The 26409-nt window shown below is 37.4% G+C and overlaps 1 protein-coding gene across 4 annotated transcripts; it reads left to right on the forward strand.

The window, feature by feature from the left end:
• The first annotated feature begins 1616 nt into the window (after positions 1–1616).
• On the forward strand, positions 1617–24078 carry wapl (cohesin release factor wings apart-like). 4 transcript variants are annotated; one of them, XM_073974415.1, is made up of 7 exons: positions 1617–1882; positions 2760–4055; positions 14530–18189; positions 18253–18425; positions 18495–18583; positions 18652–18842; positions 23157–24078. In XM_073974415.1, exons 2-7 carry the CDS (start codon positions 3057–3059, stop codon positions 23376–23378), a joined length of 5334 nt encoding a protein of 1777 aa, XP_073830516.1. In that variant the 5' UTR covers positions 1617–1882; positions 2760–3056; the 3' UTR covers positions 23379–24078. The 4 variants fall into 4 exon arrangements, with proteins under 4 accessions (XP_073830516.1, XP_073830514.1, XP_073830515.1 ...); XM_073974413.1 differs by having other exon boundaries at positions 1633–2158; XM_073974414.1 differs by having other exon boundaries at positions 1633–2152.
• Positions 24079–26409: the final 2331 nt, after the last annotated feature.

Raw genomic sequence — 26409 nt, forward strand, 5'->3', positions numbered from 1 at the left:
ATGGCAATGTTAGAAAAAAGAGCGAATTGTCAAAAATTGCTTTCCCACAAAAATTTCTTAAAAAATACGGGAACGGAAAATTGACGAAAATTGCAAAAACTACAGCAGAAATGTCAAAATCGTATTTCGATGATAATGAAAATGCTGCTAGTTTCTAATTGGACAAAGTTGTATGGCAGAAAACAGGAGGAAAGGATGTTATTCGGCGCTATTTTCGGTTAAAGAGAAATGCAAGTCTTGCTAGATTTCGAAGTACGGGAACGCATCTTTAGCACTTAACGGGAAAACTACTGAAAGCAGTAATATTTTGCGGGTTCTGAACACAACTTTTACCTATCAAAATTTATTATAATACGGCGTTTATATTATAGTTTTTTGCAGGGTTAACCTTCTTTATGAGGATTTATTTGAAGTATATACAATGGAAATGTCATTTGAAACCCAGACCCACTGGGTTAACCTTGTTATATATAAACGGCCTATAATGATGTCTCAACGATAAAATCTTTTTTCATTTGTTAGTACTATACCATGGTACAATTACCCAGGTAGTGGGAAATTACAACAAAAATAATTTTTTTATAAAGGGATTTGACTTTTCATATTCGATCAGCTGGTGTGATACCACTACCTGGTAGTTCTGCCATGTACTATACACAATTAATACGATATATAGATAATTTTACAATAATTTTCGAAATAAAGTTGTAAAAGTTCTATATTGTCGTATAATTTTTGATGACTATTTCAATTTACAACTTTTTTTTGAAAATTCATGTTCGATCAGCTGCGCATATGCATCTACCTTGATTATTTGTATATGTTTGAAATCACCAAAAAATAAGTGTAAACACCGGGGTTTATTTCAGAATTTCGTGAAATCCAGTGGATTTTGGAGCGCAAGTGTAAACTTGGCATATGTTTATCTAAAATGATTACCGTGTGATAATGTAATAATAGAAAAAAATAAATTATATTTAAAAATAAATGTAAACAAAACAAACTTTGACAATTGGTCTGTTCGACAACCGAAAAATTTGTGCGAATTTGTACAAACTTTTACAAAATGCTGTTCGAAAACAAACTTGTTCAGTGAAAGAGAACTGAGAAGTACTTGCAAGTAGTTGCAAATACTTTTACTTGCGAAGTTATCGAACAGGCCTAATATTTCAAATAAACCAAGCTTGTTGCCTTTGTTATTAGCAATTTTGAAGTTAAGCAAAATGGCTTCAGAGTTGTTTTTTTAACTTTATCAACCTGTCCAACCTTCTAATAATTGAACCATGATAAATTCCTAAAACACTTGACAGTGTAAATCAGACTTTATCGATAATTTTTGTAGACTTTTGTTGGAAAGCGTACTTTTCGTGCCTTATTTCGCGAAATATAATATTATTTCTGAAAATGTTCTCCCCTAATATTCCTATGTCTCTTGCTGTGTGAGAAATACCAGAAATACCACTATTTCGCCATAATTTTTATGAGTAAAAAATCTCTTAATTTTCGACCAATATTATAAAAAATACCAAAACCCTAAAATTACTTAAATTCTATTACCAAAAAATACAACCCTGTCGAATGTTTTTGGTATTTCGTTTTGTTACTGTACCACCACTATAGTTGTCTCCCTCTGTGGATGAGAGAGAGCGATAAAAATGGCTTCAATTGTATTGTGTGCTGTGTGTAATTCGTAAAAATATTTTAAAACTATATTTAATAAAGTTTTAGCTAATTTAGCAATAAAAAACGTGTTTCAAACGAAAATTGAGTTGGCCTACTTGCTGTGTGACATGCTAGTTATTGCTGGAAACATCAATTTCAGCGTGAAAAATGCAAATGAAAATTCTGACCGAATGGAAGGAAATCTTAATTGTGAAAATACGTACGTGAAGTAGAAAAAGAAAGAAGAAGCAGCAGAGGCTGGCAGCACATATTTACGTTGTCGTCGTTTCCATCGTAGTGCATCTATTGTTCCAAAGAAAAATATTTATTGTGAATTTAGTGAAAAAGTGTGCTAAGGTGTCCCTCGGGGGAGCCTGGCTTGCATGCAAGATGTCTTATATTTTGTACAATTATGAAAAATACATCAAGAAAAAGTGTCGAAATAATAAATATTTTCCCTAAAAGCAATGGGAAAAAATTGCGCCAATAAGTAAAAGTGGGAACCTCAACTACATCTTTACGACGCACACACACAAACATACATACATCCGCCGTCATTACGCTGTGAAATGTGTTGTGAGCAGAGCTGTATTTCTTCTTCGTGTACATCGAGAAAAAAAGAAAGAGGAGAAAAAAATAAAACACAACAGCAACAAAAAGAAATCTCAGTTATGAATGAAAAGAGAGAGAGGAAATTGTAAAAAATTGTGTCAGTAAATATGGAAAAAATAAGAAAATAAAATTGCAAATAAAGTGGTAAATTATAAGAAAATATTAACAAAAAATCATTAAAATTTTAAAAACATTAATCTTGAAGAGTTTTTCGGCAAATAAATTAAGAAAAGAGTGTCATTTGTTCCATTAAATCCTTCCTCTTGTCTTCATTTCTCACCCTCTCTATCTTTCAACTGCTCTATTGTCTCAGCGTTGTTATTGCCATGGTTTGATGTGCGGTTCGTTTGTATGTGTGTACAATGGATGACATAAACGAGAAAGAAACATCTCTGAAATTGACGTTTAAAGTGCATTGTTTTGATTTTTCGTGTTTTCTTCTTGAAAGAAGAAATTAAATATTTATTTATTTTACCAAATACCAGCCAGTATTTATTAAGCAAAAGAAAAATATCATCATACATATTAATGTATGACTGAATGATGTGACAAAATAAAACATGACCAACTGTGTAAAAAATAACTACAATGATGATGGTAATATTCCCCAAACAATAATAAAAACAACAAAAAGAAAAGCATACACAAAACAATAAAAACCATATCCCCCATTCACAGTAATGGTGGGTTCAAAGTAAACTATTTTCCAATATAACAAAAGTTCTCAACAAAATAACAAAACAACAAATTATAAAGTGCAAATAAACAAATCAGCCAACAAAATGTCACGTTGGGGCGGCAAACAAATTGTGGTTCCTTTGGAAACCTCCAAAGAGAGCACAAATAAACCTACTGTTGCCCGTTCGTTGGGTACTATGGGCAAATGGGGTAAAATGGGTTTCACTTCCACCCGAACCTATACCATGTCTGCCTTACCGGCAGCCGTGGCTGCAGCGGCCGCTGCTGTAGCCGCTGCCAGTCCCCAGGAAAGTCCAGCATCGCATAAAGACGATGATCAATCATCATCAGCCGATCCTCCAAAGCCACGAAAATTCTTTAAATCACGCAATACAACACCGCCCGAAGTCATAGCACAAATTATACAACAAATACCCCGTACACCTGCATCGCCGACACGTGACTCCAGCTCCACAGGTGGTGGTGGTACAATGCCCTCATTTTTAAGCACACCCATACGCGAACCCATTAAAATGAAATTACCCAAAACTAATTCTGCAGAGCGGAAAAAGAAATCTCCCAAAAAATCCTCAAAGAAAGCCAACACATCCACATCAGCTGATGGCAGTAACTTAGATGATAGTATCTCCGAGGATCATGCCGACAGTGAAAAACCACGTCCTGAACCAAAATCGACGAAAAAGAAGAAAGCTGAAAAAGAGCTTAAACCCGAGGCACCGCCATCTCGTATCTTGGGACGGGCACGTAAAGCTGTTAACTATTGTGAAGATGATTATGATGATCGTATGCCAACTCCCATTAAAGATATTATAGTACCCAAGCAAAAGAAAGCAGCGGTGGCAGAAAAAGTCATTAGTGTCCAAGAGACACCACCACCAACGCCTGCTCACAAAGTTGATGATGTTTATGCTTCATGCGATACACCAGAACCGGTATTACCGCCACCGGCTATTCCAACACAGCAACAGCAGCAGCAACCGCATGGTTCAACTATACTACATCCAACACAACAACAGAATATTGTAAATAGTGCAGCTTCCAAAACACCCGAACATCCTCCAATTGTCTTGCGGATATCTAAAGTAAGTAGTGTTCCATGTTTTTTTCTATGTTCATTTATTATTAAATTTTACTTTTTTTTATTTTGAGAGGTTTTTTTGCTTATGATGTGGTCGGTTACCTGTTGCCGTAAATGAGAACGCAAAAGAGAGTTTATAATAGGCAGCAATCTTTCATTCATAAAAGTTCCAAGAAGTAGAGATTTATTTCAGTATTTTCTAGAACATCAGTCCGGCTATTGGTATACGACCTCTTTTATATTCTCACAGCTCCCCAAAAATTAAATAGCTGCGACAGGTCCAACTTGATGAAGTATTTGATGCTCTTTGAGATTACACTCGAACGGTAGAAGTTGAAAACGAGAATTGTGAGAAGGAATTAAGGAAAGCATATACTATATCCCGTCCAATTTGTTTTCCCGCGAAGTTTCCGCTCACGGTCCGAAATTGCAGGAGAATGTTGAGATATGGTCATCTAAAGTTCCGATAATTCCCGTGTTAAAGAGCGGCTACTTGGGTGCCACCGTGGTGCAATGGTATGCACACCCGCCTTGCACACTAAAGGTCGTGGGTTCGATTCCCCGGCCAGGCAACATCAAAAATTTCAAAGGTGGCAAAATACCCCTCAGTAATGTTGGCGACATTTCCTGAGTACCCATGTAAAACTTTTCTACAAGTGGTGTCTTAGGACACGCCGTTCGGACTCGGCAATAAACAGTAGGTCCCTTATCATTGAGCTAATATGAATCGAGGTGCACTCATTGGTATGAGAGAAGTCTCTCTTGTCTCGTATGGGATGTTTATGGAACAATTATATATAAAGGGCGGCTGCTTAGAGAAAAAAAATAAATTTTAAAGATATTTTGTTCCTGAGCCCGAGATTTGAACCTGTCCATGGGAGAAAGTCTTATTGGTCTATTCCGCATTGCGACAATAGTCGAGTCGCGTTGTTAGTGGTCTCTGCGATAAAATTTAAAATTAGCTATCGAAAATAATCGCCAATAAAGAGTTATCGTTACTGAGAGGAACATTTTATTTTAATTTGACCAACAAAACTACTACTAATAATTTCAGAAGTGAAAACTATTAGTTCTGTTTTAATATCAAAAGAAATATTGATAATTTAATAGAATAATGTGAAATTCGCAGTATGGCAATGTATAACACATGCCATTGACTTTGTCAGATTGTTCTTATTCTCTACACAAAAGTGTACCGGTTGACATATTCCGAACCAAAACCAATTTGAAAAGTCTTCTACCGTCTGCACGAATAGCTATGGAATACCTTTTGGATTCAGACTATATGTGTCATTCATAAATACATCGCGATAGTGGGACGTACGAAAATGCCATTCATCTGGTATACGGGCTGGTGGATCAAACTATTTAATTGCCCCCGCAATATTCTTTCACAACTCATCAAAAGGGCCTTTAGTTTCGACAAAAATTCGGAGTTCACGAGCTAAGTTCCCGACCAAAATCCGACTACTTAGAAAAACAATTAAAATTAAACAAAAAAAAAAACTGATAGGGGTAGCTAAAGGAAAGAAGTTTCCTTTATTTATATCTATACCCGTTCAAGGCAGACTCCTAATGGTCGGTTTTCATGAAGTTCTTTATCGACAAATTGTTGAGATGTGGGAGGTGAATCTACCATCATCCTGGTCTCTCATGAAGGCACCAACGTTGTAGGACAATGTTTTTCGCATTTTTCTCTGCCACAGAAGTTATCACGTTCCTATCTTAAGTGGAGAAGTGTTTGTACATATCGCATGTTCCATCTTGATTTTTGATTATCTCTTATATATTTGGGCCTTGCTCTCATGTCAAGTAGTATGCATAATTAGAGGCCCTACTGTGTTCATCATCCTTCATCTACACTGATACTAATATCAAGCTTTTCATTCTTCTTAATTTTGAAGCATTTTCAGTGTTAGCTCCATGTCCGCGGTAGGTGGGGAACACATATCTCAGATATGGAGACCGCAGTAAGATTACTAAAGTTCACCAAGATTATAAATAGCCTTAACAAGGAAATCTAGAGATTTTTTGACAGTTAATGACCTTGACGCTCTATATGAAGGAAGATACTGCCGAACTGACAGTTCCACTGAAACAATGACACTCCGGAGACCGATTTCGACTAGCAACCAATGACCTTCGGGGTGTCAAGTCACAGTCCTCACAGTGAGTTCCACAACGAACTCAGAAATCTCTACGCACAGAAAAGTACCTAGCTGTAGGTATCGAAATCAATCTGGCGAGCAATCTCAGGGGGTAGAATACGCTTCTCTCACTACGTTAAGAAGAAATCAGAGTCGCAGTTGGGGTCATTACTGGGCACTGCGGTATCAGATTTATGACAATAGAGAGGAAAACAACATTGAGTATTGCAGGTTATGTGACGATTTTGAAGAAACCGAAACAATCGAGCACCTCTGTCGATGCCCTAGACTGTCAGTCAAAAACATAGTCTGTTTAGTGTGTATATTTTCTTTAGAGTCCCTTGCCAGTCATAGGCCAGTTTGCACCAATCCTGTCTTTAGCGCTGCCCTGCGATAACGCCGGGTCGTCGTGTATTCCATCAGTATTGTTTAATACACTTGTAGCAAGTACACAAGTGGTCACACCAATACTTGCCTTGGATATTGACTTACTTAGGCCCTCCCCCGCTACTTTTTACTTTCATTTGTCTTCCACATCGTAGTTTTTTTATTTTATGGAACTACCTCGACCCATTTTTGGGGGATCTAAAGAATCCCCAGTGTTAGAAACCCCAGCATTCCGTGGGTCCATGAGATACCCAAGGTTAAAGAAACATGTTCAAAGCACCCTTCCCATAGCACCCTTTAATAAAAAATATCAAAAAAATTATAACAAGTAAGAAAAGCGTTAAGTTTGGCCGGGCCGAACTTTTTATTACCCTGCAACACGAATTGTATTGAAGTGAATAGAAACAATTCGTTTTACTACAGGAGTAGTACATATATCTCAACTGATAATACTCCCTTAAAAACAGCCCATATGGGGCGACATGTTTTTTCTTTCCAAAACATGGACCAATATTTACAATTTTCCGAATTGAACGAAATACATAAAATTGGGCAATACGGACTAGACCTAAGCCTGGATATTCTGGATTTGGATAGTTAACAAAATCTTGAGCACCGTTCTATGGAGGCTGTATAAAACGTTGACCTGTATCGATAAATGTTTGGAGGAAAGTTTCGTAACTCCAGCGAAGACTAAATACCAAATTTCAGTTATTTCCGTTGAATAATGTGGCTAAAACTTTCAAAATACCGATAATTGGGAGAGAACTTTCTATGGAGGCTATATAAACATGAAACAATACCGGAAATTTTCAGGTGGAAAGTTTTATACAACCAACGGACAATTAAATATCATCCGTTTCGATGAGATATTGATGACACAACCTTCAAAATACCGAAAATCGGGAAGTACGCTTCTATGGGGGTCATTTGAAGATAAGAGCTTATACTGATAATTCTCTTCTGCAACATTTTATATACTAATGGTAGTTTAAATACTAAATTTCAATCATATCGGTGGTATATTGAGGACACAGCTTTCAAAATAAGTTAAATCGGGAGGTACGGTCCTGTGAGGGCTATTTGAGGACCTATACCGGCACATATCGGGTAGAATGTTTCATACCCCTATCAAAAACTTAATACCAAATATCAGCTATTTCGGTGTGAAACGAAGGCTAATTACAAAATGTCAGTCATTTCGATGGGATATTGAGCAGTAACCATAAAAATACCGATAATCGGGACGTACCGTTCTATGGGGGCTATATGAAGACATGGAAAGTTTTATACCCTTAACGAAGACTAAGTACCAACTTGCAGCCATTTCGGTGTTATAATGAGGATAAAACCTTCAACATACCAAAAATTCGGATATATACCGTTCTATGGGGGGGCTACATCAAAACGTGGACGTATACCGACAAGTTTCTGAGGGAAATTTTTGTAGCCCAGAAAAAGACTAAATGCCAAATTTCAGCCACTTCGGTGGAATAATGAGTCTAAAACCTTCAAAATACCGAAAATCGGGCGGTACAGTTCTATGGGAGCTATATGAAGACGTGAACCTACACCGACAAATTTCCGCTGGAAAGTGGTATACCCCCAATGAAGACTAAATACTAAATTGCAGCCATTTCGGTGAGATATTGAGGTCACAAACTTTGAAATACCGAAAATAAGGAATTACCGTTCTATGGGCGCTATACTAAGGCGTGGACCTGTACCGACAAGTTTCTGGGGGAAAGTTTTATACCCCAACGGAGACTAAATACCAAATATCAGCCATTTCTGACGAATATTGAGGCCACAACCTTCAAAACACCGAAAATCGGGAGGTAAGTTCTTTGGGTGCTATATAAAAGCGTGGACCTATACCAACAAATTTCATATGGAACGTTTAGTACCCCAAATAAAGGCCAAATACCAAATTTCAGCCATTTCGGTTGATTAATGCAGGCCCAACCTTCAAAATGCCAAAAATCGGGAGGAACCGTTCTATGGGGGCTATATGAAGGCGTGGACCTATACCTACAAATTCCTGGGGAAAAGATTTATACCCCCAACGAAGACTAAATACCAAATGTTAGCCATTTCGGTGTGATAATGAGGCTAAAACCTTAAAAATGCCGAAAATCTGGAGATATCGTCCTATGGGGGCTATATCAAAACGTGGACCTATATCATTGATGGCCAAAACACACATTTGCAGATTATACATTGCGTTTGTGTGAGTATAAAAAAATACGAACGACCAACAGTTCTCATCGATTGATTTGCAAAATGTAAACAACACGCCAACCTAACGAAGTCACACAAAGATGTTTATACGTTAGTACGATCGCTATATGGGGCGTTATATGGAGGCTATACCAAAACGTGGACCAAATGTTTTTAGCCTCTGAGACACAAAATACCAAATTACGACCAATTCGGTGGTAAAACGGGACAAATATCTTAAAAATTCCTTAAAACGACGGCGCGTCACTCGTCACTTTGTATGCGTGCTATACGAAAACGTGGACCTAAATAGCCCGCTTTCAATACCAAAAGTCCAACGTACATAAAATAGATTCTACCAAAATTTCAACCACCTACTTCGTTCGGACGCTAGAGTGATTTCCGCAGACGGACATGGCTATATCGATGTGGAATTGCACGCTGACCAAGAATATATATAGTTTGTGGGATCTACAATGATTATTTCGAGTAGTTACAAACGGAATGACAAACTTAATATACCCCCCATCTTATGGTGGAGGGTATAAAAAGGCTGACTTGGTGTTTCACATACTATATTCCGTTATTTGAAAATGTAATTGGCACGCAGGCCAGCACTCAAATTAATTAACCTGTTAGAGACGTTTACGTCCTGGTAAGATCGATTTACATTTTGTTCGCCTGTGTCAACTAACGTTGAGGTTTAGACTTCCTCAGCATCAGAGATAGCTTTACAGTTGCCGATCATCAACATTTATCCGTAACATAATATTACAACAACAGAAATATTTACCTTTACCCCGAATAAGACTGCACAGTTTAATATATTCAATTGGAAAATCAATTATATGTCGACAGCATGAATAAGCCGTCCACACATGCAACACTTAATTGCGCTAAATTGAGAATTCCTAATAAGGTTTTCCTGGCTCTAGCCGCAGCTTTGGAGTGCAAAAATGGGAACCAAAGTGAACTCTTGCAACACCTAATTGCGTCAGAAAAGCAAAGCTAACTAATTTTGTCCCAAATATGTTTTGAACGATGCAAACACCTCGATTTTTAGATCGTGCCAGTTTTAACCAAGGAAAGTTGAAAATACCTGAATCGAGCATGTTCCGTCTTCACTTGACTTACTCTAAGATTGACCTGCATTAGATAAAATTGTATTCTAACGTAAGAGCTGGTATCCGAGCGTCCTCTTCTATAAAGTTCGATAAGTCTCTATCAATGTATAAAATCACAAAAATTCCACAGTTTGCCGAGGTCATTTCTGTGATTATTTCCAATTGATGTAGAAGCTATTTAAGGTTTAAAGCAATATTTTCTTGGACGTGTATTTCATAATCAATGTATACCAAGGTTTGGTTCACGGCGTTGTTAGTCTTACGTGGGATATCAGTATTTTAACATAAAGGTCAGTGACTCGATGTTTATCCAATAAAATTATCAAAAAAAAAATAACAAACTCAAAAGGACATCATTATTTCACCCTCTGGACAGCTGCAAAAAAACTCTTCTAATTCGATCCATCAAAATGATGTTCGTTCATCCCCATATGCAGTTGTGAATTACAAAATTCCTCCCTTAAAGTATTTATTTTGTTTTCCAAGTGGTGTAAAGTGTTAACACACACTCATTATTACTTTACAAATGTCAAACTTGACCACAAAATTTGACAATGCTGCTTTGCAATTCAATTTAAATAAAAATTTATGTTTATATCATTTAGTTATATATAATTTGTTAAATTCAATTGAATAAAAAGTTCTGTTTATATCGTTTAGTTATATACAATTTGTTAAATAATGTTGATATTCGGAAAGATTCCATAGACTTATCTATTTTGATTTGATTTTGACTTCTTTTTGTAAATTACTCTAAAAGAAAAAGAGAAACAAGTGATTAAAAGATTGTCGATCCAAAAAAATAATAAATAAAGCTAATCATAACAATTTAATAACTGGTAGGGGCTTTGGCATTATTGAATAGGATTCTGATAAATAGATGCTGGGTATACGATGGCATTTTTTAATAAAACCCTTTAGCGTATTTTTTACATTTTCTTAGTATTTCAGACATTTGAAACTTGTCCGATATTAAAAAACTCACTCCCTTTGCACATTCGAGATGTTTATAAAGGTAAGGTCACATTAGGCAAATATTTGCTCCAGCGACCGGCAATGTGCGCTTATTGAGAGAAAGTGAGCATAAATGTCAATGCATAATTTACGCTCACTTTCTCTCAGAAAGCGTGCACTGACGGTCACTGGAGCAAATATTTGCCTAATGTGACCTTACCTTAAGACATATTACATATCAACTGAAAGATCGGGGAAACGACTTTTGACTTTCCCTTAGAATTCAACGAAGATTTTTCTTCCATTTGAACAGTTTTAAATTTACATTTGACATCATAATAGTGAAGTTTTTGATGTCAGAATTCCTATAAGAAGTAAAAAGGTATCAGTCTGCTTTGCCGACAGAGATATAGCCTCGGGGCTGTGAGGTAATAAAAAGAATCAAACCCAGTTTGTGTTGTTTTACCAAAACATCACTGTTGGAATGAGTACTGCGAGAACTATCAGAAATAAAGTTTTCAAACCTAAATTTTCAAACTTTTGGGAGAAATACAGAAAGAAGTGGACCGATATAGTCCTATAGTCCATAGTTGAAGTAAGTTTTGGAAAAACGATTATTATGTGCGAAGATTGGACAAAATCGATAAAAATTATACTGTCGCAATATGATCACATTTACAAAAGATTTTGTGTGGTGTGGACAGATATAGTCCATATTCGAACATGATTTAAGTGTGAAAAGAGTATTGCGATGCGCAAAGGTTGGAGCTATGTCAATCTATAATTTTGATAGTTACCGTGCCCATCAGGTACTTTAGCTGGCCTTCGCGGATCTTTGAACTATTATCTCAGGAATTGTTCCTTCGGAAAAGAGGCCGGCGAACACAACTGCTGCAAAAAAAGTGCATGACGGTCCGAGAAGAATTCCTAAACTGCACATGTGCCAAAAATTTTGAAATGTTATGAGGGAGGTAACTGAAGGTGTGTATCGATATTAGGCCGTAGCTATTTGTATGGAAGGAAAAAAACCTTAATGGGACCTTTGCGTTTCGGATTCCTGGGATTGAACTGAGCAAAAAATCCACTATACCATAGGTCTATGGTGAAAATCGAGCCTCCCGATTTTGACTTTAAGTTTTTTATCCACGTTTTTTGGAAATTTTGTCCTATAACGGCCAAACCATTGAGATTTTCGATCCAACACACAGACAGGGGGTCTTCAAACTTAAACCACTATAACAAAGCCATTTGTTAACCGATTTAAAAAATAATACATTTTTCGAAAGATATTCACCCCTTTAAAAGTAAGAAGGATCGATGGAAATCCGTTGTGAAAAAAGAAAATATGCCCGTTTAAATTTAAAAATATAAGAAACCCAGATTTTCACTACTTTTACCATTATAAAAAAAAAACGAAGTGACCCAAACGAACTAAAGGCATTTTCGTTGTCCATGGATCCCAACACGATAGAATTTTGCATCAGAACGCTTGAATATTTTCTGGCCAACTTTTGTAACACCTGAAGGAACGTTCCAATGCTTTTGCGATGTATTAGAGAGTTCTTAATTACTATCTTGGCTACAATTATTGTCTTCGTGTTGTATCGAAAATCTCAATGGTTTTGCCGTTATATGCCAAAATGTCCAAAAAACTTGGATAAAAAACTTAAAGTAAAAATCGGGAGGCTCGATTTTCACCGTAGACCTAGGTCTAGTGGACTTTTTTGCTCAGTTCAATCCCAGGAATCAGAAACGCGAAGGGCCCATTAAGGTTTTCAAATCGCCCCGACCTAATGAAAGAAATATTACGACCTGCAAATTTTGAACAAAATCGGGTACTCCCTTCGAGAAATTTTAACGAACAAAATTTGAACCATCTCTGGTAAACGGTGTCTTCGAAAACAAGAAACTCTATTTGAGCCGCCCAGTGCACACATCGATTAACTCCATAAAACTAAAAGTTGAGAAAAGCGATGATGAAATGTATGCTTACCATTGTATGTCTGTATATTTGCCATTGTTTATTTGTAATTTAATTTGTAATTTGCGTACAGATGGAAATTTCCATCACATTAATAATAAATCCCCAAATACCGGAAAGGACAAGTTCAATTTTTGTCTATCCTTTCTGTACATCTTTTTAAAGTCCACTGCATGGAAAAAATATATAACAGTCAAAAGCTACTATAAAAAACTGGTGTAACTAACTGTAAAGTGATTAATTTCTCTATTAATTTCTCGACGAGTCGAGCTTAATGATCGATTATTTTTGCAAGTCAAAAAGGAAAGCCGAAAATTCGAACCCACACAACCAACACTATGTGACATGTTTCGCCTTTGGTAGAGGCTCATCAATCGGACATATCGACTGTGGAATGGCTTCGCTATCATCTAACTTTTCCTCTTTCAAATGCAATTTGTTTTTTGCTATGATGGATATTTGTCCATCCGTTGTATATCTTCCATGACAAACGCTTAGCGTAGTCTTTGGAAGTTGTGAGTTTGGCTCTGAACGCTAACACGCCTTGACAACACTTTTTTGCATGTGTTTGTTAGCTCGTGGTTCAAACCCCTGCCTGGCTCATGCTTATTTTTTTTTTTTTTTGATAATTTTGCCTATTAGGGCGTAGATCATTTTTAATATTCCTTTTAATTAATACCTCGTTGGAGTCGAGCTTAATGATCGATGATTTTTGCAAGTGAAAAAGGAAAGCCGAAGATTTGAAGCCACACAACATGTTTTGCTTTTGGTAGAGGCTCATCGGACATTAATATCACTACATTAAAAAGAAATTTTCAATACATGACATTTCTCTAACGTTAAAAACCTCTTGTCTCTCAACATTTTTGTCATTATTCTTCCCCTCTTTTGTTTACAAAACATTCTACTACAGAATGTATCTAAAAATGCATCTTAATATCGCAATAGAAATCTATAACGGCATATCTTCTGGATAAATTCCCAAGATCACAGCAACAACTCACCATAAATGTCAATATCAACAACAATTACTGCACATTGCATTTATTCCCTTCACACTGCACTCCCTGTTAATCTAGTTTAAACAGAACTCACACAGGCCCGTTTTATGACGAAGACGATGCCACCAACAACGACATTGAATTTACAAAAGTTACGAACAAACACAAACACACATACCCTCCCCCCCCTTTCTCTCTTTTCCCAACCCCTCTTCCATAGTTGATCAAATCAGCTGTGTAGAGAATTGTCAACTCCCTCTCACTCTCCTCCTTTGTTCGTTTTTAACCTACTTTCTTCATATGGGATGGTTGATTGAGAGAATGTTTACGCGCCTTTTTTCACACTCTATCCATATGGCAACACTGTACGGCGATCGGTCAGTACTTGTCGTTTGCCTGAGCGACTGCAATCATTTGGCCACTCTCCTCTGGGTTGGCATGTAATCTTATTGTTTGCTTTCACTATTTTTCTTTTCTCAAGTGTCTTTTGTTTTTCATTTGTAAATGAACGTTTAATGAAGCGGTATTGTTTTTTTTTGTTTCTCTCGTTTGAATTTTTGAGGTATTTCTTCTCCTAATTAAAATATACTTTTTTATGTATTCAATTACCTTTTTTGATGAGATGAAAAAAATTGTTAATGTGATTTTTTTGTTTTTCTTACAGGGTACCTCACGCTTAGTCAGTACAGATAGTGAAGAACAACAACCGAATGCTTCCTCATCAACGCCTCCATCATCTGAACCAACAACATCGGCTGCAACAACTCTACTCACTGAAACCCCGCAGACTTCATTGTCACTGTCCATAGGGAAATCATCCCGTCAAGCGTCAGTGGAAGACTCCATTACACCCGCCGCCATAGTAACAACACCGAAGATTATTGTTAAACCGTTGAAACCTCCCTCGCCTTCACATCATCACCATCATTTAGCTGCTAGCACACATCACCAAGAAGAGGACGAGGAGGAAGAAGACAGCGAAGGAGAAGAAGAAGAGGAGGAGGAGGAAGAAGAAGAACCCGAGCCAGAACCAGAACCACCAGAAATCAATTATTGTACTGTGAAAATATCACCGGATAAACCACCAAAGGAACGTTTGAAATTAATCATCAAAACAGATGTCATACGAAATGCTCTAGCAGCTGCTGCCGCTGCTGCTGCCAAGGCCAAAGCTAAAAAAGAGCTCCTCGAATCTTCAGGCAATGCAGGACGTTCTGGAAAAGAGGGTAAAACTAAGAAGAAGAAACGTAAACATCTCAAGCATTCGGCGGTAGAGCAATTGGTGGCACCACAACAAGGTTGCTCATCGAATGAATTTAAAATACCTTCGCCGCATCCCGCCAGTATACAAGATCAATCACATACCACGACGACGCCGTCAACGCATCACCCGCCTACTCCACTGTTGCCCGCTGCTCCTGCACCATCACATTCGAATGCTAGAACAATTGTCTCACCTGCAGCATTATCCGAGCGAGATTTCGATTCGCAGTCCTCAGTCTTGGGTAGTATATCATCAAAGGGTAATAGTACGCCGTTGGACATACAACCGCCTCCCGAAGAAAGTTGCGTAATACATAGTAGAGGCTCGAGTGTGATAACAAGTGACCTTGAAACAAGCCAACATTCATCACTGGTGGCACCACCATCTGATATTGAACTAAGACTGGAATCCATGATGATGGATGGTGAGAGTAGTCAGCAGCAAAGAACCTCTGCCACATTTGTAGAAGCCGAACCATTACAAGAAGATATTTTAGCAGTTTTACGGGGTGACGAAACAACAGCCGCCATGGATGTGAATATGCAGGAGGCACAAACGCAATCCCAGTCCCAGCATGTAGTTAAAGAAAATGGTTTAGAAGAAGAAGTTAATGAAAACATACCAGCAGCGGTGGAACCTGAAGTTGATACGCCTGTGGTTACACCCGTTGTCACTACTGCAGGAAAGAGAACGAGAGGAAGGGCAAAAGCAAACTATGTTGAACCCCCCGAAGATATTGATCCTGCCCCAGTGCAAACTCCCAGAACGCGTGGTCGTAAACCTGCAGCCGTCTTACAACCCTCCGCCTTGGCGGCCGAAGAAACTCCAGCAACAAATAAACGGGCCACGCGAAGAGGAAAAAAGGTGATAGACGAACCCATTGGTAATATGGATGACACAATCCCTGCAGCAGCACAACAAACGGGCCCTACAATTATGGAGGAATCTTCACCCAATAAATCAGAGGAGGAAAATAATCCCGTCTTGGCACCGGTGATAACAACGAGAAGAGGTCGTGCCACCCGTAATGCTAATAATAACAACAACAATAACATTAACAAAATTGCAATAAATCTAACGGCAAAAGCGAACAATCATCAGGATACTATAACAAATCACAAGCTATCACCCTGTGAAAATGCCACCGCCACAACAACAGCACCAGTCGCCAATCCTCCTCCTACAGTAACAACACAGAAAAGCTATGGCCGCAAACGTAAAAACCAACAAACAACGCAAGTCCTGCAGCCGACAGAGGACACTGAAGACTATACACAACCCCCACCCGCCAAACAACTTAACCTGGATTTGCCAACAACGGACAACATGGATACGCAAATTACCACACCCATACAGCCTTTCAACGAAAATCGTCTCACACCCTCATTGGATATACAGGAGAATAATTCCCTGGATTCGTGTTCCTTGCCACGGCCGCCTAGTAGTTTATGTGGTGGTGACCAGCCCTCATTATCACCTCCACTGAGAGATTACAAGATAAAGGATAAATTCAAGCGTACCCTAACGCTTGATACGCAAGTCAACAATACCGTAGTTGTAAAACAAACTGATGCATCCAGCAGTATCCCCGCCAGCAATCAAAACAGCAATCCTCAGCAGGTGGAACCAGTTAAATTGGTGATATCGAAAAAGAAGGGTAGCATCTTTAAGAGTCGAGTTCCCTCAGAGCAGACCGAACAGGTGGGCAAACGACATTTGTACAAACATCGATGGGAAGCAGCGGCAAATGGCGATGCCAACAGTGAAGAAAGTGCGCCAACATCCAGTAAACCACCCGAGGTCAAGAATACAAATGCCACTGTCGAAGCCATATACAATGATTTCAACAGTGACGAAACACGTAGCAGTCCGGTACCTCCCATCAAAATGACCAGAGTTATTAAACCAAATCCCCAGGCTATGCCTTCCATGAATTCTGCTGGCATAGATGATCCTGCCGCCGATACCATTACATCGGTGAAAATTGATCGCAAAGCCAAGGAATACTACACTGTGGTGCGCAATGTTAAGACCGCTCATCAAATCCAAGAGATTGGTGAATACCAAGAAATGGACGATGATGTTGAGTATATTTTGGATGCCTTACAACCTCACAATCCCATGTCTACTCGATGCCTGTCGGCCCTGCAATTGGCCACAAAATGTATGGTTCCTGCTTTTCGTATGCATGTAAGAGCCCACGGTGTGGTTACGAAATTCTTTAAGGCCTTATCCGATGCCAATCGTGATCTCTCACTGGGTCTGTGTACCACTGCAATTATGTATATATTATCCCAAGAAGGTTTGAACATGGATTTAGATAGGGACTCATTGGAATTGATGATGTTGCTATTGGAATCCGAACAAACAGTAGCGGCACCAGCTGATCATGCAAACTATGAACGTAACAAGCAGAGGGTACGTGAGTTATGTGAAGAACTCAAGGGTCAGGGTAAAGGTACCCATTTGAATGTCGACTCCATCACAGTGGGAACACTGGCCATGGAAACGCTGCTATCTCTTACCTCCAAACGGGCAGGTGAATGGTTTAAGGAGGAACTACGAGAACTGGGTGGTCTAGAACACATTATTAAAACAATCAATGATTGCTGTCGTCCCGTTATCGATAATGTGTACAGTGCAACTGGTATTGATTGGACACGGCCGTTATTGGACAATATGCAAACCGTAGAACGGTGTTTGCGAGTTTTGGAAAATGTCACCCAACTGAATGAGGAAAATCAAAAATACATTCTCACATATAATAATGGCTTGGCGGCTACCACCTTATGTTCCCTCTATTCTTTGTGCAATCGTGAACTAATCCAGTACCCCACCTCAGAGTATACATCACGTGATGATCCAGGAATCGTTATACGTGAATTGTTAATACCTCTGATGAAGGTACTCATTAGTCTGACGCATTCATTTAGTCCGATTAACCCGATGGGAGCTGAATTGGTTGGACGGCAACCCGATGTTATCGATACAAGTTTCCATCTGCTGCTAAAAGCACCAAACTACATTCCGGAACGTTGTGTCTTTGAATTGAGCATATTGGTAAGTAGAGAGAGATTATGGGATATAAATGAAGTGATTTTAAAAATGTCCTCTCTTTTTTAGTCTCTTTCACTGCTCAACAACCTAACAATGCATACAAAAGAAAATCGTGATCGTGTCATGAAGGCCTATGCTCCATCTGACTTTAGTTTGGGTCACCATGATCTAATGCAAAACAGGGAATCGGCCATATCGGCGGTAATGGCTTACTTTTATAAATGTGAAGAATTGGCAAGGTATGTTGGGGATTTTGTTAACTTGAATTGTACGAGGTTTAAAAATTGTCTTTTTTTCTTCTCTTTCAGATTGGTTGAAAAGAATACAGATGCCTTCCTGGATAAACAGGATAAAAATAAAAAGAAGCAAGAGGAAGTTGATGAGACTGTAAATAATTGTAAGTGTTTGAGAATATTATACGATATAAGAATGGTGTTATTTAATTCATTTGTTTGTCTATTTTAGTATTACAAAAAGCTGGCCACCATATGGAACATTCCCTTAAAGGTACCTATACAGCAATATTGATTGGTCATCTCATTACCGATAATGAAGAATATGAGGCTATTGTTCGATCACATGTTCATGGCAATGGTTTCAAGGAGATAATCGGCGTATTGGAGAAATATTATAATTTCATGAATCTAACAGCCAGTGTAAGTATAAATATTTTTGTTATACATATGTAATTATATGATACAGCTAATTTACTCAAGAGTGTCGTAACTCAAAAATCGATTTTGTAGAAAACATATTTTATGTTGACTATTGAATTTTGATTTCCCGATTTAAAAATATTATTGCACAAAAAAGAAACATACCATAATAGTATGTTTCTTAGCTAGACGAAAGGAGGTGTTCGACCGTCTCTATATCATCTGCATCTTCACATTTTCGTCCAATTTTGACGTTAGAAATCTAGCCCTATAGTGACCTGTAATAAGTCATACAGTCATTTTTATCCCTAACTTATCGAGTGAGGGAAAGGGAGGGGAGTCGTTTTACGATGAGAGATCACAGCCAAGATTGCTTTGGATGTCCTACATCCAGGTTAAGAATAGGTATGTCGACTTTCGATTAATCAACTTTTTGCAGCCAAACGTCGAAGGCGCAATTTAACTGGAGAGAAAATCGCATAGACGATTTTCGATTTTGCACATAGATTTGTTGACTTTGGCGGTTTTACAGTTTTCTGAGACTTAGTCAGTAGTCTTACCTAAAGTAGAGTTTTTGGGAAATATGGAGTAGGAAATACATAGTATAGGGGAGCTCTCTCCGCTCTCCCAAAAACTCCATTTACTTTAACGAAAGGTTGTGCAAGGGTTCAAAAGAAAACTCTAAAATCGACGAATATTCGATTTTCTGCGATTATTAAAAATTCGAAAGTCGAGTTTTTGACAATTGAAATAATATTCGCCAGATCTCAAATCACATTTTTAGTTTTTGACCCAAATCGAAAAATTGATTATTGCTTTTCATAACCTATCCCTAATCATGGTTCTCAGCCATGTGCGATCTGCCTTCTCATATTTTGCCGAATCAGTAGCACATTGGTGGCTGGATAGTTTCATAAATGGGTAGATCAATAGACTTAAAGCCACCTCATCTGCTACTTCATTTCCCATTATATTACTATGACCAGGAAGCATATTACAGAGCATTTCTGAAATAGCTCGAGAGTTTATTGAACATGAATTGAAAGCCTAAGGGCCGCCTGACTATCAAATATATAAAGCCACAGGTCCTGTAAGGATGCTTTCAAGTCCTTTAACCAATTTTGCTGCTTTCCTGGTGGAAATTAGTGTTTCATAGGTTGGTCCTCGAGGTAGACGCCGGCGCCCTTGTCTTCCTCCATCTTCGATCCATCTGTGTATATTACCTGACCGCCCAGAGGAGAGTTACTTACTTTCAGCCCAAAAATCCCTGCTCGGAAAAATTACGGAGCGAGTCTAACCTGCAGGAGGTCGGCATATAAACGCTTATTCTATTCTGTCCGAAATGTAAAACCTACCGCGATGCTGACTCTCGGTGCCTTAAAGCCGTCCTCGCATCCTGAAACTGGACCAGGATTTCTTTCGGTAAACAGAATTGATACAGCCCTCTGCACACATTCCCAAGTGTTTGCCATAGGCTATATAATAATTGTTCCACAAACATCCCATACGGGACAAGGGAGACTTCTCTCATATCAATGAGTGCACCCCGACTCATATTAGCTCAATGATAAGAGACCTACTGTTTATTGCCGAGTCCGAACGGCGTGTCCTAAGACACCACTTGTAGAGAAGTTTTACATGGCTGAAATACTCAGGAAATGTCGCCAACATTACTGAGGGGTATTTTGCCACCGTTGAAGTTTTTGATGTTGCCTGGCTGGGGAATCGCACCCACGACCTTTAATGTGCAAGGCGGGTGTGCATACCATTGCACCACGGTGGCACCCGGTTGCCATAGGTTAAGGTGGCCAAAACCAGGGTTACATACAGCCATGACTAGTGGTCTAAGTCTCCAAGTTTTTCCAATGGAATTCTTGCAGCAGTAGAGTACAATACGACCTTTCTTCGTCCGCTCCTCGGTATCCCTTTTCCATATTAAACGATGGCCTGGGATTGTGCTAAGGTAATTAACTTCCGGAAAAGTTCCAATGCAACTACAATAGCTTGAAGTCAGAAAATTTCCGTTTTATGGTGAATAGTACGTGTTCCGTCTTCTCCGATTTGTTTTAAAGACCACCTTGACACTTGCTGAGTTCTACTGATCTTTTTGGAATCGAAAGGAAGAAAAATTAATTGACCTATCTATAGTCTTTAGTTAGTGGCTTCTTCGCTTCCTCGCTTTGGGATGTTGGCCACCTTTATCTCTTTCCATAGACAGACTGTTGAAGCGACTTCAACAAAATAGTCATAATTCAATACATTGTCTCTTCTGTTAGTCTTAAATTTAAACTTAAGATCCACATTCAACAGATCTTTATCCTAAATCGCATTACGATAATATGGCAACCTTATCTCCAACTGAGCTTTCACTCATTGGAGCAAAGGCTGCCATTTCTTCTCTTATTCCAAACGTTTCTATGTTTATATTACCACAACATGCCTAATAAATAAAACGAAATTCACTTGTAAAACAGAAGTCAAAGAAAACAATCGAATAAAACCCGCTGCGTCACCACTTTACTGAAGAAACTGCCTTTTCATTTCCAACAAACAATCGCTGATACTTTTGAAGGAGTTGCCACCGCTACAACTGCTAAAAACGCATACAGTCCACTCTAGGCCAACTCATTCTCAATTGTACACAGACCGTGTATGTGCGAAAAGCACAAGCAGACCTTAAAAACGTACGTCAGAACCTTAAACACCGGCTACGTTGCATTTTGAAGCATTGATGGTGACTTGTAAGGCTGAAAACTGTTAATGTTAATTGCAGACTTGGGAGACTAGTTAATCTGTTTATCAGCTCCTCTTCATGAACGGCCAAGAGGATATCAGGAATGGACTGAACTGAATAGACTGAAAGATTAATACCAAGAAGACTTCATTTTCTATACGTCGAGTCATTTGTTGGATGCCTTTATGACTACATTGCGATATTTCCCTCCTGACATTTAGTGAAGATGCAACAGCTCATTTCATAAAACCTAAAAACGGAAACTGCTCCAGTTTCTTTATCTGCGGAAGCAACTCAATATGATTCGCTAACTTTTTAAAATACCTCTCCCGTCAACTTGAGACGATCTCTTTGGATTACCACAATCTTTTACAAGTTTACGACGTTTACTATTTTTATACCTTTTATACGGGTATATGACGTTTTCGAAGTTTTCAAATTTTTGATGTCGAAAACTTAAAAAAATTGTCGTAAGTCCGCGCATACGGGGAAGTGAACCCCTGATAGCAGATCGAGAGTCTCTAGTCCAAAGTTAGTCCACGAAACGTCGCTCAGCTTAATGTATTTGGGAAAACTGGGCGCTTCATTATCTCCCTCTGTAGACTCACCAGAACTGTCCAAAAACTTCCGCTTAGCCTTCTTGATTTCATTCTTGCACTTAAACTTGAAGTTAATCTAAGAGTCATTCCAATCAGCGGTACTCAGTTTCGTCTTACTATTATCGATTTAGCTTGAGATTACTTCCCGGATAGCATAGCAAGTCAGGAGAGTATTGGTTAGGAAAACCGCAACAATATAACATTTTCACACACTTATTGAAGCAACATTCCTATGTTCGTATTCTTTGCGAAGCAAAGACGACATAAAAACAGTGGTGGATATGAAATTCTTTAGTTCGACTCAAATTGTAGGGTATACAGCTTTAGGGCCATACAGCAAATTTCTCATTTTATTTAATTTGCTAGATGGCTTTATTGACCTGTTTATCGATACAGAGTCGGCGAAAAAGGGAACTGATGAAGTTGTTTGGTGACAACTGAAACTATAGTATTCCCTACCCTTCGCCCGCAACTAATCAATTTCATATCCACTTTAAAATAATTTGTTGTTATTCAAACAATTGAATTACAACAAAATATGGACTCAAGCTGAAATAAACACAAAGATGTAATTTTCACACAATTTTGAAGCCGTCACCGCATTAAATTTATCCCAATCAAACTGAAGCAGGGTGATTTGGTTTGCTGAATTGGTTGTAGGCGGAATGTAGGATTTCTAGTGTGTTGATTTGAAATTCCGTTGAAAAGGCAATGGAAGCCACAGTGTACTTCAAAATATCCATGGTATTTAAAGGCTTTAGTATAAGAATGTGTATATTAAATCTCAAAAACTGTTCCTTGCACTTAGGTTACGTTACGTTACAGGTATAAACAAAAGACCTGATACAGAACCTACAAAAATCACTAATTTTAAATATTTTGAAAAATATTTGGGGCAGAGCAAAAATCAGTGTTGTTTTCAATCACTAAACCTTAAAATGATTCCACAATAATATTTATTTCCCTCCTTTCCTGTTTCAGGCCGAAGCTTCCATTGTGGCTCACATAAAATCGACACACAAATTATTGGAATACTTTAAAAAACGAGATTTCATTATGCAAGAAATGCAACAAGATGATGGTGTACCGCTTAATTTGGAAACACATCATCACCATCACCAGGACTATGAACAGGCGAACACATCGGCAAATTGTTCATCACAGACAACACAACGTGTTTATAAGACATATAGTCAAAGATAAGAATAACTAAATAACAATAGCAACACCACCACCACCAACAACACATAGGAAAAACATCTTCATCGGAATCATAATTAAATTAAAAACTGTTTTGTTTGAAAAGAGGTCCTTTTTTATAAAAATATAGTTTTTGTTTTTTTTTTAGAAAAGTAATAATTTGTAAATTCAGTTTTAGTTACTACACACCTTAACCAACCAACAAACGCGCCCCCAAATATTGTAAAAAACAACAATAAAACAAATTAAACAAAACATAACGCAATATATATGATTAATTCTAAATGCTTTTATTAGTTTTTAACAAACACAATTGTTTAAAAACAGAAATTAGAAAAATAATTAAAAATTTAGCCAACTTCTTTGTCACTCTTCTTCAAAAAATTATTCACACACATCACTCACTTGTATAAATTATACAAAACTAAAGATAAACATAATAGTAAAAAATAATAATTCATTCAACATGGTTGAATGGGGCTACAATTATTTATAAATATTGGGTCAAAGAGTGCAATGACCTACTTTGTAATGAATTTTAACCATATTCAACTGTATTTTCACTTCTTCTTTGCTCTTATACGTGTCTGCGTTGCGTTTTGTTTTCTTTTTCCAAATAAATTTTTGTTTAAGCACAAATTTTTTATAACATGTAGCAATAGTAGTAAAAAATAAATATTTGTTCGTTCTTTATTTTATTTTTTTCTTTAATTAAAAATCATATTTATCATATATTAGTGAGTATGTTAAAAAACTTTGTAAATATATTTTATATATAATAAAACTTTATGCTATACATATGTGTATGAAAAAAATGATAGTTAATAAAAAACCAAAACAAAAGAAAAACATAGTTTTACGCAAAAAAAAAACATCATCTCACTTCATTTGTCTTCTTTGTAACATTTTCTACAACAACATTAAATGGTTTCTTTTTAATTTGAATCAGCTACTCCATCCATCCATAAAACATTTTTATAAATAATCTACTTTTCATTTGTTTTCATTAAAAAGTAAAAAAATAACTACTTTGGGTTTGCTATGCAATCGTTTTTTTATTATTATAAATTATAATAATTAATAATTTTTATTAACTTAAAGAAAAGTAAAGTATATTCTGTTTTTTCATTCATTCTTTAATAGCTAAGTTATTTAAAACAGGAAAATCTAACTAAATTAAGTAAAACAAAAACAAAATTTACAAACAAACAAAAAGCATTAGCATTGATCTTCATTAATGTCGGATTAAAAAATAAAAAAAAAAACTTTATATATTTTTTGAGACAAAAAACAACACAAATTTTCTGCAAGAAAACTGTAACAAAATTTCTAAATTATTATAGAAAGAAAAGACAAAATACACAAAAAAAAATATGGAAAAAATTCAAAACATTTTTGGGAGCAAATCGACTATATATTTATATAAAATTAAAAAAAAAAATAAAACAAAAAAAAAACTTGTGTATATGTGTATAATTATTATAATAAAATGTTTTGATTTATTTTCTATTTTTGTTTATTTTTTTGTCTAAATTAAAATTTAAAAACACAGCTATTATAATTATAAATATATGTAATAATTAATATAATATTAACTTAATAATGAGAACAAGTTGTTTAAATAAACGTATAAATATAAAAAAATTAAACGTTTTTTTTTTTTTTTGAGGATTCTACAAACGATATAAAGGTGAAACAGGCTTCTGGAACAACCAAAGGTGGGGATAAATGAGAATTTTATTGCATTTTTAAATGTTTTAATATCAATTTTTATAGATGTGATTAGCAGCAACCAAAGAAGGCGGAAGAAAGCGGATTTTTGTTTTAAAATCTTTTTTATCAGGAACCGAATTGGATAAAAGGAACATAATGGGAGTTATTCTGAATGAAAACTCCCCGTGATATTTCTCACTCTTTCCGTTAAGTTCAAACGACAGAGAGATTGACTCGGAAGAATCTTCGACCAGGGGCCGTCACCTCAATAATTGTGTGCTTGTACTCGTATATTTTTTTCACTGTGGGAGCGACAATATGTTCTGCAATGCCCGCTCCGAGCTCTTTTGGGTGCATCCCAGGATAGAAAAGAGCACCTGCTCCGTTTGTCAGATCCGCATCAACCAAACGTCAACATTGCTGAGATGTAATAGATGTAGGGAATGGGTGTACTTCCGAGTCTGCTCTGGTCTTAACCGTCTCCAGGACTACCAAGATAAGAGTTATGTTGCTGCGACACTACAATGTCCATCGTGCCTCAAACTTCTTCGTCGCAATACGAGACATCCCCACAACAGCAAAGAACGTAGCTTTTACACCCCCTACCTGTCGTTGTTCAGCGCCCGGAAACGCAACTTGACATTTCGCTCGGCCAGATCATATTCCGATCGTCGTCTCCGTAAACAGACTACCCGACATCATAATATACTTGACCTTGTACTTTTCTGAACCATGGAAAATCTGATTGGCAAGGTTCAGAGAAATTACCAATCACCAGTATTGGTAGTTGCCCATTCCATCAGATCCTCGGGTAGCTAAAATAAATTTCCTGCTCATGATCACAGCTGCCGCCGCTTGTTACATACTTACCGGTCGAATACCTGTAATCGGGAAAAATTTCCCAGCAGAGGCGTCAAGACTAGGAAATAAGCGCGATAAGATTCGTCGTACAAACTCGAAAAACCCATGAGATGGGTGCAAATGCTTGCTTTTCGTAATATTTATAATTTTTACATACAAATAAACTGTTTTGTAGGATCTAGGGGGCAGCTGCCACTCCCTAGCTATTCCAGGCTACGCCCAGGGATGGAACCAATATGGACTTTTGTAGGCTCTGTGAAGATGAAGAAAATATGAAGATGATTTTTCGTCTATGTCGCTGCTATATGCTTAGAGGCATCAAGCAGAGCATGCTACGCTTTTGGTTTCGGGTCAATCCGGTACAAAGAACCCGCTGTCATGGGATTGCATCAGCTATGATTGTGAATATGGGGAAAGGCAACAAATTCCGCACGGAAGTTTTATTAATGACTGCCCTGAA

This window comes from Musca autumnalis, unplaced genomic scaffold (genome assembly GCF_047663935.1).
Source record: "Musca autumnalis isolate F117 unplaced genomic scaffold, ASM4766393v1 scaffold_3, whole genome shotgun sequence".
NCBI lineage: Eukaryota > Metazoa > Arthropoda > Insecta > Diptera > Muscidae > Musca > Musca autumnalis.

Coding starts and splice junctions, on each gene's coding strand:
- wapl (XM_073974415.1), top strand. CDS start 3,057: ATGTCACGTTGGGGCGGCAAACAAATTGTGGTTCCTTTGGAAACCTCC. Junction 18,190..18,252: donor TCTTTGAATTGAGCATATTG/GTAAGTAGAGAG, acceptor TCTCTTTTTTAG/TCTCTTTCACTGCTCAACAA. Junction 18,843..23,156: donor TCATGAATCTAACAGCCAGT/GTAAGTATAAAT, acceptor TTCCTGTTTCAG/GCCGAAGCTTCCATTGTGGC.